General features: G+C 34.6%; 2 protein-coding genes and 1 long non-coding RNA gene across 5 annotated transcripts; 1 reads left to right on the top strand and 2 right to left on the bottom strand.

Annotated features, from left to right (window-relative positions):
- Positions 1–209: 209 nt before the first annotated feature.
- LOC107175683 (uncharacterized) lies at positions 210–1314 on the top strand. Its single transcript, XR_003063751.2, has 4 exons — positions 210–328; positions 617–780; positions 861–971; positions 1090–1314. It is a non-coding gene; the product is annotated as an uncharacterized LOC107175683 (long non-coding RNA).
- Positions 1150–3192, bottom strand: LOC102622625 (probable aquaporin NIP-type). Of its 3 annotated transcripts, none has more exons than XM_025094699.2 (5): positions 2841–3192; positions 2542–2763; positions 1921–2118; positions 1759–1836; positions 1150–1675 (listed from the first exon to the last, which is right to left on the bottom strand). In XM_025094699.2, exons 1-5 carry the CDS (start codon positions 2970–2972, stop codon positions 1544–1546), a joined length of 762 nt encoding a protein of 253 aa, XP_024950467.1. In that variant the 5' UTR covers positions 2973–3192; the 3' UTR covers positions 1150–1543. The 3 variants fall into 3 exon arrangements, with proteins under 3 accessions (XP_024950467.1, XP_024950468.1, XP_006469313.1); XM_025094700.2 differs by having other exon boundaries at positions 1789–1836; XM_006469250.4 differs by having other exon boundaries at positions 1775–1836; positions 2841–3190.
- A 7508-nt stretch (positions 3193–10700) lies between these two features.
- Positions 10701–14614, bottom strand: LOC102631111 (auxin efflux carrier component 3). Its single transcript, XM_006469105.4, has 6 exons — positions 13180–14614; positions 12759–13062; positions 12541–12626; positions 11713–11870; positions 11527–11603; positions 10701–11413 (listed from the first exon to the last, which is right to left on the bottom strand). Exons 1-6 carry the CDS (start codon positions 14459–14461, stop codon positions 11347–11349), a joined length of 1974 nt encoding a protein of 657 aa, XP_006469168.1. The 5' UTR covers positions 14462–14614; the 3' UTR covers positions 10701–11346.
- Between the last annotated feature and the right edge of the window lie 2789 nt (positions 14615–17403).

Here is a 17403-nt window from a genome sequence, read left to right as displayed (position 1 = left end):
TTGTTTGACTAAACTCTGAACATTTTCAAAAAGTTATCTAACAGTAAAATTATCTACCATGCCAAAATGAAGTCAAGTGTTATATTATCTACTAATTTAGTGGTTTTGCATACAAAGGTATTAAAATGACTATGCTTTTTCTTAAGATTTTTCAGATTTTTTACAGTTTTTCCTAGTTTACAACTTTTCTCTTTGTTGTAAAGTTTTCTTCATCAGATTCTTTAAGGTGTTGCTTGTTGTCATTCGGTAAGACTGTGAAGGTTGCAGACTTGCAGGCTTTGGACTGGCCAAGTCACTAGAAGCTTATAAGGGGCAAAGTACTCCAGAGGTAGTACTAGTTACTTTGGACTCTGTAGATAGCAGTTAGTTTTTATTCTCTTTGATGATATTCTGTTCTGATAATTTTAGCATGCCATTAACATCTTTTCATTGATTGACTGAGGGAAGCACATTGCCTTAGTGATTGTGCTTGGTTATGAGTTTTGAATTGTCCTTTATGTTGTGTGTATTTGTTTGAAAGACAAGGATATAGGCACAGTCTTGCTCAATTTCATATTGGAACTAAATACTTAAGTTTAATCTGCCAGTGTTGCAATTTTTCTTTCATTTTTTCCAGGTCGGAACACATTATTACAAGGCACCCGAACTCCTACTTGGCTTGTTGGAATACTCTACTGCAGTTGATATATGGCCTGTTGGCTGTATCTTTGGTGAAATGGTATCCGGCAAGCCTCTATTTCCTGGTGCTAATTCACTTATTACACTTGGCCGCATTGTCGGGTATTGAACTGCTAATAGCTTGCTCAAGCACAATGCATACCAAACACCATTTTTCCTAACATGATATTTTTTGTATGAAGTTTATTGCGCGAAGAAAATCAAGAAAACCGTCCTTTTGTAAATTGAGCTTGAGGGATCATTTGACAAACGGGTTTCCTGGTCTTGAACCAGCTGGAATTGACCTTATCTCTGTAAGTTTATTTATGATTTGTGCCATCGGATTCATAATCAGGGTGGTCCAAATTATATTTTAGTTTGAATTTTGAGCGAGCGTAGTTAGTGATATTAATTTTTAATACAAAACCACAGAAAATGCTCGGGATGGATCCAGACAAGAGAATCACAGCTGCAGAAGCACTCCAACAAGAGTATTTCAAAGATGTTCCTGGCCGTTCTTGACTTTTTCATTTGTTGGTCCTTCTTATCTTTGTTTTTCATCAACATGCGCCAGATCTGTAGGCGTAGCATTAATTATTTGCCTTCAATCTGGTCTTTGATAAACATAAACACAAATTAAAAGTTTGCTTCATTTGATTTCTAACCTGAAAATTTAACTAAGCTAAACCTGCTACCTTGTTACACTACACCAATTTCTAATTTTGTTATCTATTTTAATCTTCAGGTTAATTAAGAGAAATGAGAAATTATTGATGAGGCATAATGATTAGTAAGAATTAAATTCTATGGCGGCCTGGAGAAGCTTTTGAGAAAAGATCCACTTTTGGTAATCTCCCGGAGAGGTTTATCTGTGAATCTAATCATATTATAAGCTAAGCCTCCGAGAATGGTTCCGATTATTGGTCCTGCGATATAAACCCAAAGTCCCTTGTATTGGTGCATCACTATTGCAGGACCTAAGCTCCTCGCTGGATTCATCGATGCCCCGGAAACTGGCCTGTTAGTAGTCAATCAACTAAATTTTGTTAAAAATATTTCTTAGCTTTCGGAAAGCAATTTGATTAGTTGAACAACATATACATATGAATTAGGGTACCCGGCAACCAATACGTTTAATAGTATTGTCATTCCAATAGCAATTCCTGCAAGTTCTCCAATCTGCCAAGGAAACATCAATAGTATATGAATGATTTTTTTTTTTAAGATTAATGAGAATAATATTAGAGTTGACTGTTGACTCACTGATCTATTATCTGTGGCAACACCAGAAATGACAAACATTAAGAGAAAAGAAATTATGATCTCGAGGACAAAAGATTGCACATTGGTTCCAACTGGTATTGTCCCAAAAAAGGCTTCATCTTTCACATCAAATATGAGATATAACGATCCGCTGGCAAGAACTGATCCCAGCAGCTGGGCCACAATGTATATGGGCACCTGCAAGATTAACATCAAACTTTACTCAATAACGAATTCTCAGGCATGAATGTCTGATAATGATGCAAGTATTATGTTAAAACTTGGAGCATAATTTGTGCAAGGAACTGTTCAAAGACAAATATCGTCAAAATCAAAGCATTGATTATGAAACTCTTTGTATATTAATTTGTATAACAGAGTTAATAAAGTTTATTTTAACGGTCAGCAAGATCAGAATTTTCTCGTGATCTGATTACGAGCTTTTCCTGAGTCAGAATACAAGCGGAATAAATCATAAGATTTTGAAAGTTTATGAGAGAGCTCGTCCCAAGGGGGGAGGATTCTAACTCTGCCAGGAAACACAAATTTGAATATTCTAGGGAAAACTGAGTTTGAATTGATTATAAGAGGGTACTAATACTGTACATAAGAAAAGCTTGCCTGTTTGCGAGGAAAATGTCTAAAGATGGCAAAAGTGATGGTGACCGCAGGATTGAAATGAGCACCAGAAATATGACCGACAGAATAAATCATGACCATTACAATTAGACCCCATACTACACATATCCCTGGAAATGTTACAGACCCATATATCTTATTCACAGCAACAGACCCACATCCGGTAAATATCAGGAAATATGTTCCAATCACCTCTGCAATTGCCTGCAAGTCAGAAGCCAAAAATCCTATCATTTAAAAAAAAAATCACATTTTACTCATAATAAACATAAAATTATTACCTTTTGGAGGAGTTGAAGAACTGGTGATGGAGATGAATTCCTTGCATCAGAAATTTTGCTGCATTTTGTTGAGGCAGGAGTAGTGCATGGCTCGTTACCTTCTTCTACTTGTATTATATCTGGTGTGGACATATTATTTTTATTCTTTAAGCAATATGGTATCAAAATCTATCAAAAAGTTTCCACTTAATTTCTCCCATTGTTTCTTGCACGTTAAGTCATACAAATTTTTATGGAAGATCTTGCAGCTAATTTTGGATTATCTGAAAATTGATGGTTTAGCTGGTTTAGTGAGTAGTCAATGGAGGTAAGAGTCTTTGTTTCTCATGAAATTTAGGCATTAAAATTAACTACCACTAAAGGGAAATTTGTGGACAACTAATTACTCTGTTAATCAAGAGTAATGATACAGTTACAAACTCTTGTACAAACTTATTTTGTACAAACTAATGTGGCATTAATTCATTGGTTGAATGAAAATATAAATTAATAAAAACAAATCATGTGGGCCAAGTGATATTTAATTCAACCAATCTTATCATACCACATCAGTTTGTACAAGAGTTTGTGGCTGAATCATTACTCGTTAATCAAATGGTTATTTCATTTCCTTTATTGATTTTGTTGGGCTTTTAACGTAGTGGACTTCCCAAGTAACATCGAATATAGTTGGATTGAGGGCATAAAAAAAAAAGAATATAGTTGGATTGATACATTTTAAAGTAGATTTTAATTAATTCATCGAATTTGCATATGTTAGCCCTAGGCTACCAAAAGAAAACTAGTCCCTCGCCTGCCCAATTGCAACTGGGGCTTCTGAAATATATTATTACTAAATGCACCTACATTTATGCAACAAAACCCCACATCCCCCATACTGAAACAAAGGAAAACAAAAAATGGTTAATTCCGTCCTACTCCCAAATGTTTTGATATTTTTCACCACACCCCCAAATATTTTAATAATTTCTACCACACATCCAAATCTGTTAATTTAACTGTTTATTCTAACAGTCAAAGGACAAATTTGAAAGTTCATACCTTAAATATTATTTGACTATGATAAATTAAATTTACTTGATAAGTTAATTGATGGGATTATTGTGTAATTACCTTTAATTAAGAATTTTTAATGTAAATATCAATTCAAGATAAGGGGCATTTCTGACAATTAGTTAAATTTCAAACAGTTCCATTAAAAATAATAGTCAAATTAATAGAAATGGGGGTGCGGTGGAAATTGTCGAAATATTTGGGCGTACAGTGAAAAATGTCAAAACATATAGGGGTTGGGTGGAAATAACCCAAAAAAGGAGGGGAAAAGGGTTAAGTTATGGGATAAAGTAGGGAACCGAAAGGAAGAGAAAATAGAGAACGGTGTGGTTCTGTTGAATATTTTTGTAAGCCATCAGCCGTGTGAACATGTAATTTGGTGTAGAGTAGAGAAAAAGAAAAAGGAAAATGAGAGAAGAAAGAGAAGGAAATACTGCAACGACCCGCCGTTAGAAACTTGAAAAGGTGAGTCATTTCTACTCAGCTATCCAACTTTTCCACCTAACAAAATTCGTGGGACCAAAATCTACCGTGTCGAATTGGATGAACATACCAAAATAGGTCAAATGATTAGGATCAACAAACCCTCTAATATGTCCCTCATGTGGGTAATTAATCCGTCATTAACTTGGATATTTTATATCCCTCTTCCTCTTGGTCTTAATTCAGTCATTTTTTGTTTCGTTAAACGGTAAAGTTACAAATATAAAAGTGGAGTTTTGAAAGTGTGTTAGGGGCTCCACCCTTAGCTTAATTAATTGTAGTTCTAAAAGGCCAGTCCATTATCACCCAACAATTTGGTCCATTAAATCAGATAATAGCCCAAAAAACCCACCCACATTCTCTTCTGCCTTCTGAGAATCACCCATGTCCACTAAATTCAAAAAAGGCAGCCTCTTTTAAAGATAAATTATGAACTCAATTTCAAAAGTTAGCAAAAAGGAGATGCAAAAAACCAAAAGCAAGAACATGGGGTCATTATTTGACAAGATGTATCCCTAAAATTTTGCAATTGAAGGGAAAGTGTCTCTTTTTCCTTTTAAATTTTTTTGCTTGCACCGTCTCTTTCAAAAGAACCGAATCCATATTCGATCATGGTCCCAGTCATTGTGATTTTGGTCCATATACCAAGCTTGTGTCTGTGGATCACCCAACACTGACCATGACCTTTTCTCTCTTTATCGATCAACTTTTGTTTGCATGTATTTATTTTCGTCCGAGCCAAACTTAAATGTTTTTGGTCCATGCCCCACATGCATGAAATTTATTTCTCTAGTGGCCAAAACTATGATGTAAACCAATTATGATCTTATCTCATACATGATTTGGGTATATATTTTGTTGGCAAACATAGAGTAATACACCAAAGAGTAGTTCGAAACAGCGATTGAAGCTGTGAACAGCAAAACAGTCAAGACGCGCAAGCACGATAGACTTGAACAGTCGAAAGAAGATAAATGATAAAGAAAATTAAAGAAAAAGTTAAATAGCTAAAAGAAAACAAATGGCAAAAAGAATTGAAGAAAACCCAGAGCTTAAAGTAAGTCGAACAATAGGCTTAAACAGTCGAAAGAAAATAAACAACAACAAAAATTGAAGGAAACCCGATAGACTTGAATAGCAGAAAGAAAACAAACAACAAAGAAAATTGAAGAGAGCCAAGGGCTTACACAAGCCGATTAAATAAACAAAGGGCCCAAGGAACGGTGGGATTTTGAGTTATTTAAGAGGTCTCCAGAATAGACTCCTCTTTTAAGCTTGGTTTCGTGCACGTCACTCTTTTCCTCGTGAACTTTTTACCACACTATAATTGATTTACGCATATAACCTAATTTGTGCTCTATTTTCTTAGTACTGTAGAATATTGATATTTTAAAATACCAAGCCACGTATCTAATATATTTCGCCCATGAATAAATCTAACTACTGTAGGATTAACTTGAATACATTAATCCGTAATTTGTAGGTTAATTAATTGATTGAATAGTAAAGTTTAGTCATAACTAAAATCATTAAGGATATTTTGAATTTTCTTGTATGGTTATTAATTATTTGGATTGATTTGCTAATTTTATATGATTTTTTTTGAGGCAACAAATCGGATCATGACCCTTATGTACCCTGAAGAATGAAGCCATGCGCACGAGGACAGCAGCGTATGTTCTTCTTCTTCTTGGCCTACTCGTGGTCGATAACTTTTGAGCCCACGTAATCAAGAATGATCGTCAATTATCATATCATAATTAATTATTTGTGTTGAATTATTTTAGATAATGTCTCAAAACAATTATTATTTCATACACACATAGAGACATATTATATTTACTTTTTTTTTTATTTTTTTGTGTGTGCATATTGCTTCATTTTGTTGCGTTATTGTCGTACGTGTTTTTAATAATAATAATAATAAATAATATATTATTATTATTATTATTATTATTATTTAACTTTTTCTAGATGAACGCTGAGAAAGAAAACTTTATTTAGAATTAAAAGAAACGAGAACAGCAAATCAAGAAGATATTTAATAAATGAACCTTACCAGTTATGTTACCCCCAAATATATAAAATCAGACAATTAATTTTGCGCACGCGCACACACACACAAAAGAAATTGAAACAACGCAGCAGAAAAGCTAGAAAACTAAAGAGCAAATGGTTCTCTTATTTCGCGAGCTTAATTACCTGAAAAATGTAAGATTAATCTTCACAAATTCTTGCATATAAAACCATTTTTTTTAATAAAAAAAGATCTAGAGAATATATCTATCCTTCATCTAAATCTCTATACTGAACCAATTTCGAAATATCCTTACAAATTAAACTATCATATAATAATCACAAAATTAAAGTAATATTCATGTTTGTAGCTTATCCGAATGGCAAATAAATCCCCATCTTTTTGTCGGATTCGAAAATAAACAACCTTATTAACGAAAAGCATAATAAAACATTTTATGCACAAATCATTGGTTCAAATTTCAAAGACATATATGCCAATGCCATATACTAAAATCTTTAAGGGCAGTTGAGTTGCATGGGGCTATTATTTGGGACAACTTTTGAGCCATTCAAAATCAGCCACACAATCTACGCTTACATATCGCTTGGTGGCTAGTAGACTCCCTCAATTAAAGGTACGTGGGACCCCAAATAGCAGAGTTTTTGTCAACTTTATGGTCCATCGACCAATCCATCTGATCATATATATCCATTAATTCTCATCTGAATCCAAAAGAACACAATCAAAATGAATAATCGTGAATAAGGAGAATCCAATTTTCATTTATTCGTATAACTTTTCTTGGTAAAATTACACTTCATTCTCAAACACACGTTGGATCCTATCTTCTTCTCCAACTTTCCCTTCTCTCCATCCCCACTTGCAACAATAATGATAATAACACTCGGACTTTGCTGCTTGTTTTCCTTGTTTGGCTTCAATCACAAGCTCTAGCCCTAAACATCACATGATCATCAGTATGGCACCCACATGATATTGGACCCACGTATGCCCTTTAACCCTTTGCCACGCGTGCATGGATCGATGATTTGCGCTTAACCATCCATGCATTTGTATGTCTAGCTGTCGATTTCAGAAACAAACATGGGAGCCACACAGGATTTGAGCGATGGGTCGCATGCATGCATGCATGTTGTATTATATTTATTGACTTGGTACCACGTGGTCCGTCCGATCATTATCCGATGGTCATTGTCGCTTCTGCTTCGTTGTTCTATTAGATTGAAAGCATTTGAACGACACCTCTATTTTGCCTAAAAAGTATATACTGAAAGCGTGTACTGGTTTAACATGATTCTTGTCCCAACTGATGAACTGTAAAAACCGTGATCTCCTCACAAAATAATTTGAAATGTATTACATGCTTAACGGTTTTGCTTTTAGAATTTTATAATACAAATCTACTGATGTTTATAATTAGAATTCGACTGGGACATCCTGCCTACTGGATTAGCTATGGTGTGTTAAACTAGGTAATTAGTCTCAGAATGAGACTAATCCAATTCTAAATATTCAAAATAAACATCTTCTCAAACTAATGCACAGATGAGACTCCAATACGTTGGTGTGGATTACCATATAACTAGTGGATGGTTCCCAACAAAATAAACTTAATTGTAAAAAGATATATAACCACGTACGTGTTACATACGAAAGGCAGTGCTAGCTTCTCCATTAACTTTTAACAGCTTAAGAATATGTACCTTGTAAAATATCGATAAATAGTAGTGGGATAATGAAAACAAGGGGACCATGCACGTATAAATGGACGACAAGCAATCGAAAAATTATATGCTTGAGGTTCATGTAACATCATCAAACTTTGGGAGAAAGTAGAGAACAAGAAGATGGAGACATCGAAATAAAAGCTAAATAGATAGCTAGCTAGCTATGCAGGATAGAGGTAGCTAGAAAGTAGAAGCCAATATAATGATGGTGATTTTGCATATCTTTCATAACACATGGGAATGGATCGACTAGTGTGTGTACAATAATAAGTTGCTGACCGTTGAATAAAACTAATACTATTATATTTGTTCTTTTGAGTATGTTTGCTAGTATGAGATTGATTGATTGAGCTTTGCCTAATTCCTAGCCATTAGGCTGCTGCCTGCCTGCCTTCTTTTGTTTTGTATCTTTGCAATTGCCTTTGTACTTCTCCCTTTTACATGAATTTGGATTTACAATTAAATCAACCAAAAAAGAAAAAAGGGGTCCTTTTGCCAACTGGCTTGACAATATACCAGTCAACAGCATGAAGTGGGCTTTGATCATATGCCATTTGGGCTAATCACTTTATTCAACCTGTTTGGGCCTATTCATATTCTGTCTTTTTCAAATGAACTGTTCCTGTCAAAGGCAAGCTGTCGAGCTTTGACTTCTTAGCTTGAGTTGCTTCTTCCATATTTTTTGGACCATTCAAATGCCCAAATTTCGCAGCTTGGGAGAGAGAGGGGAAAAAAAAAAAAAGTTGCATAGAAAGACACAATACATGAGGTTGAAGCACACGTGAGGCTACGAGCCATTTGTTGCAGTCTTCGAACAAAACCATGTGAAATCGTACAAGCAACGGTGGCTTTGTCTGTCAATTGCACAAAGACCAATCGCTTTCGAGCGAGGCATGTTGGTCTTACGAGCTTTAATGCAAGTTTTCTTTAGAATTTTTAAACTCTTCCCAATTCTTAATTCACCATTTTTAAGGTAAGTTTAAAACTAAAAATTGAGAGTAATTCTAAGAAACCTCTTTCTTTTTTTTTTAAAAAAAAAAACTATGGGAGTTGCTAATTTGAATAGATTTGATGGCCTGATGGTTGTGGAAAAGTTAAGGTTTCAAAGCAATTTTGCTCTGCGTATGTTCCCTTCCAACGCTACATCCCATTAAAGTTAAATTTTGGAGTTGCCAATGGATAATTAAGAAGTAATTAATCAATTCGTGCTTTTGATTGATGGGAATGTTGTAAATGTTTCTTTTTTTTAAATCGGTATTATTATCCTCACCCATCTAATTTTTTTTTTTGCCTTTTTCAATAATATAATTATATTAATATTAAAATAGGGAATCTAAAAAAAATGCAGTTCAAAATTCTGAAATTAAAAAATTACCCCATAACTTTTTTTAAGAGAAAATCTACCTCTACACGCTACTAAAAGAATTTGAATCCCTTGTTATGGTAATGAAGTTAATGACATTACCATACAATTGATCTATTATACATAAAAATGGTGTTTAATTCGTATTTTCAAAGCAATCTTTAGGAGATGTGATTTAATTGTGGTATTATTGTAAATATCTATGAAATATGGATAAAATATCCATTAGGTCATAATGGAACAACTTTCAAATAGTTTTATTTGATTAGTCATCCGAACTCGAATCATAAGAAGATAAGAATAATTAAGGATTGATTGGGACTTTATAACCTCTACCTTTAAAAGATGTGGTTTAAATGCAATGTAATAAAAATAAATAAATAGTTAGATGCAATGTAATAAAAATATTTCGGACTAGTTATAGAATTGCAAAATATTTTTGAGAGGGACTATTTATAAATACAAAAACTCATGCCTTTTCTTTAGAAATGAGAAAGGCCTTTAATTATTGATCTTAAGATCAGGGATGTTAGCCCTGAGCGTATTACGGATAATATAAATTCAATTTGAAAACATAAGATTAGTTAAGAATTAGATCCATGTATATGGTACAAATTATTTTCAAAGCTATGCCAAAAAAATGAAATTAAAAGAATTCCACCTCATTATTTCATGTGATAGACCATTTATTGTTGGGATCATAGATGATTAACTGATCGACCCACAACAACTTTTGTGGCTATGTCTTGTGACCATGATGAGCCAAAACGAGATAGAATTTGAGGTGTCACATGCCATGGCTTTAATTTTCTTGTTAAAAAAGAGAAAAAAAAGTGTTGTTGATCACCCTACAACCCAATTTTTATTTTTTATTTTTCTTTAAAGTTAAAACCTCAAATTAGAAGTAGGGTAAGGTTGTGGGCGAATTGATCAAAAGCCAAAAGCAAAAGTAAGCTAACAAGGTAGCTGCTTTTGACCGCAGATATCTTTCCGCTTTTCTCTCTCACTCACCTTCAACAAAAGTGAGGGCCCTAAAAAGTGCTTTTCGCATAAGCAAAAGTATAAGAAACCCCACAAAGTGGAAAGACAATGTGCCTTCAAATATCCTTTACTTACTCTCACTTTTAACTTTTTTTCTCCACAATTTTGCTTTCTTTGCGTCAAAGTTTTATAGAGATATGTCTTTGTCCAAGTGACCAAAAAAATATATCATCATCTTTGTATTAACAAGCTCATGCTTGACTAATTATCATAGATTGAAAACCTAGATATAATATTACAAAGCAAGAAAAACGACAAACGCAAATAATTGCCTTATCTACGGACAATCAAACCCAACACTAACAGAAAAAAAAAAAAAAAAAGGACTCAAACTTTCCTCCTTCAATTGATTAATCGTTTCCTTTGTCGCTTTATGATGGCAAAGATCATGAATTTTGATGAGATTATCGAACTTTACATGCATATATGACGGGAACAAAGAGAAAATATTAGATTCTCACTAACCCACCAAATTTTCTTTCCTTGATTTCCTCTATAATGTCTCCTTCATGCTAGACGCGAGCTTTTGCTTCGCTCCTCTTCAAAACTCTAGAAAATTGGCGCGACTTTGGCTTCTAATGGGGGCACGATCCTCATATACTGGCTTTCTCTTAACCAATAATCTAATTATGAGCTCCAAATATTTTGGAGCATAATTAAATCATTTTTTTTCTGGGAAACTGTTCATTTATTCCGGTGCATATATATATGCAGCAGTCAAATGCTCCAAAGTGTGAAACGCCATGAAAATTCCCTGAAAATTCCTTGTATTCTAGCTATAATTATGGAAAATTAAATTCACAATCCGAGAACAATGTAGTAGACTAGAGTAATTGGTAACGCTATCAACATTCCAAAGATAACCCTGCAATGTTATATGATTCAAAGTGTTAGAATTTTAAATAGACCAGAACTTAAATTATTAAGTTATGTCTAATTAATTTTACAAAATTAATGTAATTTTTTTTTTCAACTTACGCAGTGCTAAGAATTGCTGGATGAACATTATACTCTTTAGCAAACACAAATGGGACAATTCCTTGAGGAAGTGCAGCCTGTGGAATATTATAATTAAGACGAAATAATTAATGTTTGACAATGGAATTAACTGTTACAGTCTTTAATTTCTTAACATGCACGAGTCCTGACAGGATTAATTATTACCTGTACAATTGCGACGTGGAGGAGGGTACCACGGAGGCCGACGGCAATGGAAGCGGCGGCCATGACGGCCGGACCGGTGAGGAATCTGACGGCCATGGCAAATGTTGCAACTGAGTTCCCACATGCGATGATCTTTGGTTGTAAAGCCATAAACAGACCTTTCATAACAAAAAAAAAAAAAAAAAAAATTAGTTGCGACCACTAAGTTAATCAATTTGAATTCAACAGTTTTCACCCCCAACTACCCTTATTACTATATATCATGGACCATTACGGCATCTATCTCAACCAATGCGAACCGACCCCGGACCGCAAAACGACGTCGCTGGCGTGACCCACATGTCGGGTGGCCAGACCAATTTATAAGCCAATAGATAAAAACTCCAATTTCTTTGAATAATAATGATCACAAAATTGCATGGCCGTCAGCTTTGCACCAATGTGCCCATACTTTAACGTTAACATCACAATCAAATTACTTGTCGTACCACACCATGCTTGAATCTTGATGTGGTTTAGAAATGGCCACTGTCAACTAATTTAAAAAGAAAAAGAAAATTTAAATAAAATTTTCCGGGAAAATCCTGAGCGCCGCAACTTTTAACACGGTGTGAAAAAATCTAGTATTCTGTATCTGTACAGTGATTGAATGATTGAAAATGTCCCTTTTTTAAGTATAGAAATTTCATGTTCTCAGGTTACTGTAAACGGGTTCCATTTGCATAGAAATGGAGCCCAGTTTCAGATAAAAGAATGTGTGATTGCTAAGATAATGAGTGAATATTTCTCGAGAAAGTGAAGGAAATGGAAAGATTGAAGGGCACTCACCTAAGCTGAACATAGCCATTCCAAGTCCTGCATCTGACAGTATTGAGATTGACTTCTCTATTATTTTAGGCATTGACACATGCCACCTACAGTAACAGCATTAAAAATGAATATACGTATCAATTATAAAATAAAATTGATGAAATTTGGTCAATAACTGGATGGCAGTCGTTGCATTATTAATCTAATAATAATTTCATGGGTAGTAAGTGACTTACCTGAAAGCGATTAGAGACCAAACAAGTCCAATGAGACTGGAGTATGTGTTAGGGTTGCGGATGAGCTTGCGCCAAACCATGATCAAAATCAGACGGGTCATAACACTCGCTGGAGGCATGTGTTTTCCCATGCCGGCGTCTGCAGCTCCGGTAGCTTTTGGGTGTAGCTCAGCCGTTGAATTTGATCCCAGCTTGTTAAGTTCTGCGGGTCCACCTTCTTTATGATCCATTTGATCATCTTCTCCTTCTCCTCTCCCAGCAAATCTGAAATCTTCCCTACCAAAATCCCCGTTTTGCGGAAGGGCTTCACACATCAACACAAATTAAAATTAACTTTAAAAAAAAAAAGCAATAGATAATCAATACACAGTATGTGGATATGGATAGAGATTAATTGAATAAATTATTGTTTTTATCATACCTTTATTTTCTCCATTTTCTGGGTGATCAGCAACTAACATCCTGATCTCTTTAGCACCTTGATCAGACCGTCCAGAGTGCTCGGAGGCTCCGAAATCGGTCCCACCGAAAACATGTAACCCTCCTCCTTCAGAGACAGGTGATGTGCTTGAGCTCCACACAAACATGTGAAGCTCTTTAGCATCATGATTTGCTTTACTATTCACATTCACATTCTGCTGCTGCTGTTGTTGTTGTTGCTGCTGCTGCTGCTGTTGATTGTTCTGTACGGTCTTGGACGTATTTTTCGTGAGGGTAGACGAAAACTCGGGATTCGGTGCAGGGTACGATGTTGGGACTGTCTGAGCCGGATAAAACCCGAATCTGGGAGAAGACAGTGCTTGTCCGCTATTTTCTTCAAAATTGGAGGGTCTTGGTGTCGGTCCTCTGGAAGATTGTACCGAGTACATATCAGCTGGCCCGAAATTTGACAATCTTCCTCCTGGGAAACCTTGGACACCCATCATAGAATAAAAATCTGAATGATTAAAATTGGAACCCCTAGGCGTCGGATTCCTCGACGAGCTCAAGCTGTAAATTTCAGCTCCGGTGAGGTTCGACGGACGCGGGGTTAATGCCGGCAGAGAGCACGGGCCTAATGACCTTCTAGAAGCATTTGATTTCCTGACGGTCACGTGAAGCTTCCCATCATCTCCAATTTCGGCATCGGTTTCCAGGAAATCCCGGCCGTCAAGTGACACCACATCCGAATCAACTTTGAAAGAAACGATTGAAGCAGCAGTCTCCGGGAACTGCTCCATGATCAGCATCTTGGCGCCGCGGTACTCGAAGAGGAAGAGCAAGAGAGTGTACCAGATAATGCACTGTAACACGACGACTTGTACCATGAGACTGCCTGAGTATTCGCCGTACATGGCGATGAGCAGAGGGATTCCCATGACCAGAGTGTTGGGTAATGTGGACAAGGAGAAAATCGTAATCATCCACTCAAGACTCCCGTTCTTGGTGAAATTAGTCCAAATGCCGAGGACGAAAAGCATGATGATTTTTTGCAGCGTGTCGGCGGCTATGAACCTGAAATTCATGGCGTATGGATCGTTGGTGGAGATGAAGTGAAAAGAAAGCAAAGGCACGGCAAAGATTGCGACAAAACGGTTGATGCCGGAGCATTGGTCGGGGGAGAAAATCTTCCACCAACGGACGGAGCCGTAGGCCAAGATCATGGCCACGTAAAGAGGAACCACAGCCGTTAAGACCGAGTAAAGATCTTTCCAGGTGATCATTTTCAAAGAGAATTGAAGTTAAACTGAATCCGTTAGTTAACTAACTTGAAGAAGAAGAAGGGGGACAAGTGTTGAATGTTTTAGTTCTGCAAATTCTGAGTGAAGCATATATATATATAGAAAGAGAGAGAGAGAGATAGAGAACGAAAATAATTTTTACAAGAAAGTGTTAGTAATTTTGGAGAATATATATAGAGAGCCGAAAAGGGGACCAGTGTGGGGGAGCTAAGCAAAGTGTAAGCCAAGAGTGCGAAGTTGGGTCATAAAGTAACCGCCTAACATGGTTAAATTAACCAGACAAGAGTTAAGTGTCTGGTCTGTTAATAAGTGTGACACTAATAATAATAATACGGGTGGCAGTTGTCATGTGGGATGGGTTTCTTCAGTCAGTTCAGTGGCTTGGAGTCTTGGAAACTCTTTCTACCTCTCTCTTTTTGAGTTAATTTCCATGTTCTATTTTCTGTTAAATATCAGTCTTCAGACCAAGCATGAATTCATTTCAGGCTTTTTATATGTTTTTTCAAGAAAAAGTAAAAGTATTAAAGAATTTGGTAATTCTAATTAGATAATAAATAATTTTAATTCAAAATAATTAATTATGTGTGCTATGGAAATTCATGAACTTAAATAATATTTCAACGTGTCTCTTGTATATAAGATTCCATCTTAATCTTGATGTGAGATAATCATCATCTAACATAGATAGGGTACTACAAAGCTATAGAAAACGAGACGAGGATTAATATCCTACAACTTTTATTGGATCAAGTAATTGTTTTTTTTTTTAATTTCTTTTTCAAAAAAGTATTTGGTTGTAGTTTAATTTGAAAAAGATTGTATGTAGTTAATAAAAGAATATAAATTAATTAAAAAGATAAAATTTGAAAATAAATTACACTTGGTACTTGGTATACTTATTTTAGGAATGGGTCTAACTTCCTAACTAAATGTTCGTAATTTTGATATGAAATTAATTGGGGATTATTAAACTATGTCCGAAATTGGTTATTTATTTATTTTGTTATTTCTATGATTTGAGTATAAGATTAAAACTTTTATTATCTTTTTGTTTTTTTAAAATAATTTTATAATCTTAATTATTAAATTATCACCATTTGCTTCTGCTTTAGTCAAATCTCACCTTACTCGCAGTGTTTGTTAGTTCTTTATTAGGTATATGATTGATTAATTTTGATTTCTGGGTTTGACTTATACTTGAAAAATGCTGTTATATTGTCAAAATTTTCCATCTCTCTGGTCTTTTATTATTTGAAAGATCTTGTAGTAGCGGTGACCTATAACAGATTCGGCTCATTCCAAAAAAAAAAGAAGAAAAAAATTCAACTTAAATTAAATTTTGGTGATACAAATATTTTCATAAAAAATTCCTCGAGTTGTAAAAATATAAAATAAAAATAGAGTAAATAAATATAAAATTAGAATACAAAATTTACACTACTGTAGTGTACACATAGTCCTCATATAATAAAGGGAGGCCCTAAGTTACGTTAATTCAGTGATATTGTTGCTGTGAGAGTGTCGTAAGTTACGCCTAACGTAACTTAGGGCCAGCCTATAATAAATACTTCACCATACGTGCAGGAAACGAAGTCAAAACTTTTTGAGTCATTTGTCGCGAATTACATATTACAGTACAACGGCATTATTGTACCATAACACTGGACGAATGGCATTAACAATTAACAAAATGAATAGCCTAGTTACTGACTTACTGTGAACTATCTTTTAAATTTTAATATTGATTTCATGTACTTTTCTTTTTGCAGTAGCTACTTATGTTTCAGTCTAATCTTGGATCACAAACAACACTTGGCCGGAGAAAAATTCGGGGAAAAGGCTTGAAAAAACACCAGCTGTTGCTTCAATAATAAAGTTCAAAAGAGTTGAATATTCTAAGTTACATTAGTAATAACAGGTGATGTAATGTCACTGTTGCTGAGATAACATTTATTTGTTACAATCATTACCAAGGCTATGCCCTGACATTCCGACAAAGCATGACATGATTAAGTAACGTTCAAAATGTAAGAGAGATTGTAATATTTTTTAATATTTAATTTGATATTTTAGAGAAAACGGCTCACTGTTATTGAGAAAACGGCTAATCGTTTATTTTCAGAGAAACGTCAACTGGAAAAAAAGTTAGCAAACTTGAAAATTTTAATTGTCAATCAATGTAAATTCAAACCAAAAGATTGTCTTTGAAGAAGTACCATTTCTAATGGTTGTATTCTTTCAAATAAACATATTCTTCATTAAAGATAGACATACAATTAGATTAATATAAGATTTTGTAAATTTCATATATGTTTTGAAAATACAATCTTATTTGTTAGAGATTGTATTCAGGATTTGATATATCTTGAGAGTAATTTGCTATTAAAACTCTATAGCAAACTAAGATTGGAGAGGGTAAATAAAACCTTAAAGGAAAGTGTGCAAACACGTTTCAAATCCTAAGAAATTTTCTTTGTTCTTTGCCTCCATATTCTTAAAATTCTCTAACACAATGCTACGAAACACAGCATGAATTGCTGTTCGGTTAGCCCATCAGTTTTACATATGCTTTCAATTTATTTTGAAATATGCAGAGGTATGAAATGGGTCCGATTAAAATGGTTAATTAACCTAAAAGATTAAGGTTTAATCAAATCATTTGTCGAGTTTTATATTAGACACTAATATTAGGTTGAATTTCAATTAATTTGAGATGACTCAAAGTAACATGAATTTCACTTGAATGGTTCACTGCGTTGAATAATTATACATATTCTAATATAATATCGTGCTGGTGCAATGTATATAGATTAAGTTTACTATAGTCGAATCGACTTGCACAGCAAATTGACATGCCGAATTCGAATTTAACGTCGCAATTAATCCTCTGCAGATTTGGATATATTTTCCCTCGATAGAGACTT

Source organism: Citrus sinensis, chromosome 2, assembly GCF_022201045.2.
Source record: "Citrus sinensis cultivar Valencia sweet orange chromosome 2, DVS_A1.0, whole genome shotgun sequence".
Classification (NCBI taxonomy): domain Eukaryota; kingdom Viridiplantae; phylum Streptophyta; class Magnoliopsida; order Sapindales; family Rutaceae; genus Citrus; species Citrus sinensis.
This window is presented reverse-complemented; position numbering and strand designations above follow the sequence as displayed.

Excerpts from the sequence above, each read along its gene's own strand:
- LOC102622625 (XM_006469250.4), bottom strand. The coding sequence starts at position 2,972 with ATGTCCACACCAGATATAATACAAGTAGAAGAAGGTAACGAGCCATGC. Across the intron at positions 2,119-2,541 it reads GACATTTTCCTCGCAAACAG|GTGCCCATATACATTGTGGC; the intron begins GCAAGCTTTTCT and ends TTAATCTTGCAG. Across the intron at positions 1,676-1,774 it reads TTAAACGTATTGGTTGCCGG|GCCAGTTTCCGGGGCATCGA; the intron begins GTACCCTAATTC and ends GACTACTAACAG.
- LOC102631111 (XM_006469105.4), bottom strand. The coding sequence starts at position 14,461 with ATGATCACCTGGAAAGATCTTTACTCGGTCTTAACGGCTGTGGTTCCT. Across the intron at positions 13,063-13,179 it reads AGAAAATGGAGAAAATAAAG|CCCTTCCGCAAAACGGGGAT; the intron begins GTATGATAAAAA and ends TGATGTGTGAAG. Across the intron at positions 11,414-11,526 it reads CCAGCAATTCTTAGCACTGC|GGTTATCTTTGGAATGTTGA; the intron begins GTAAGTTGAAAA and ends ATAACATTGCAG.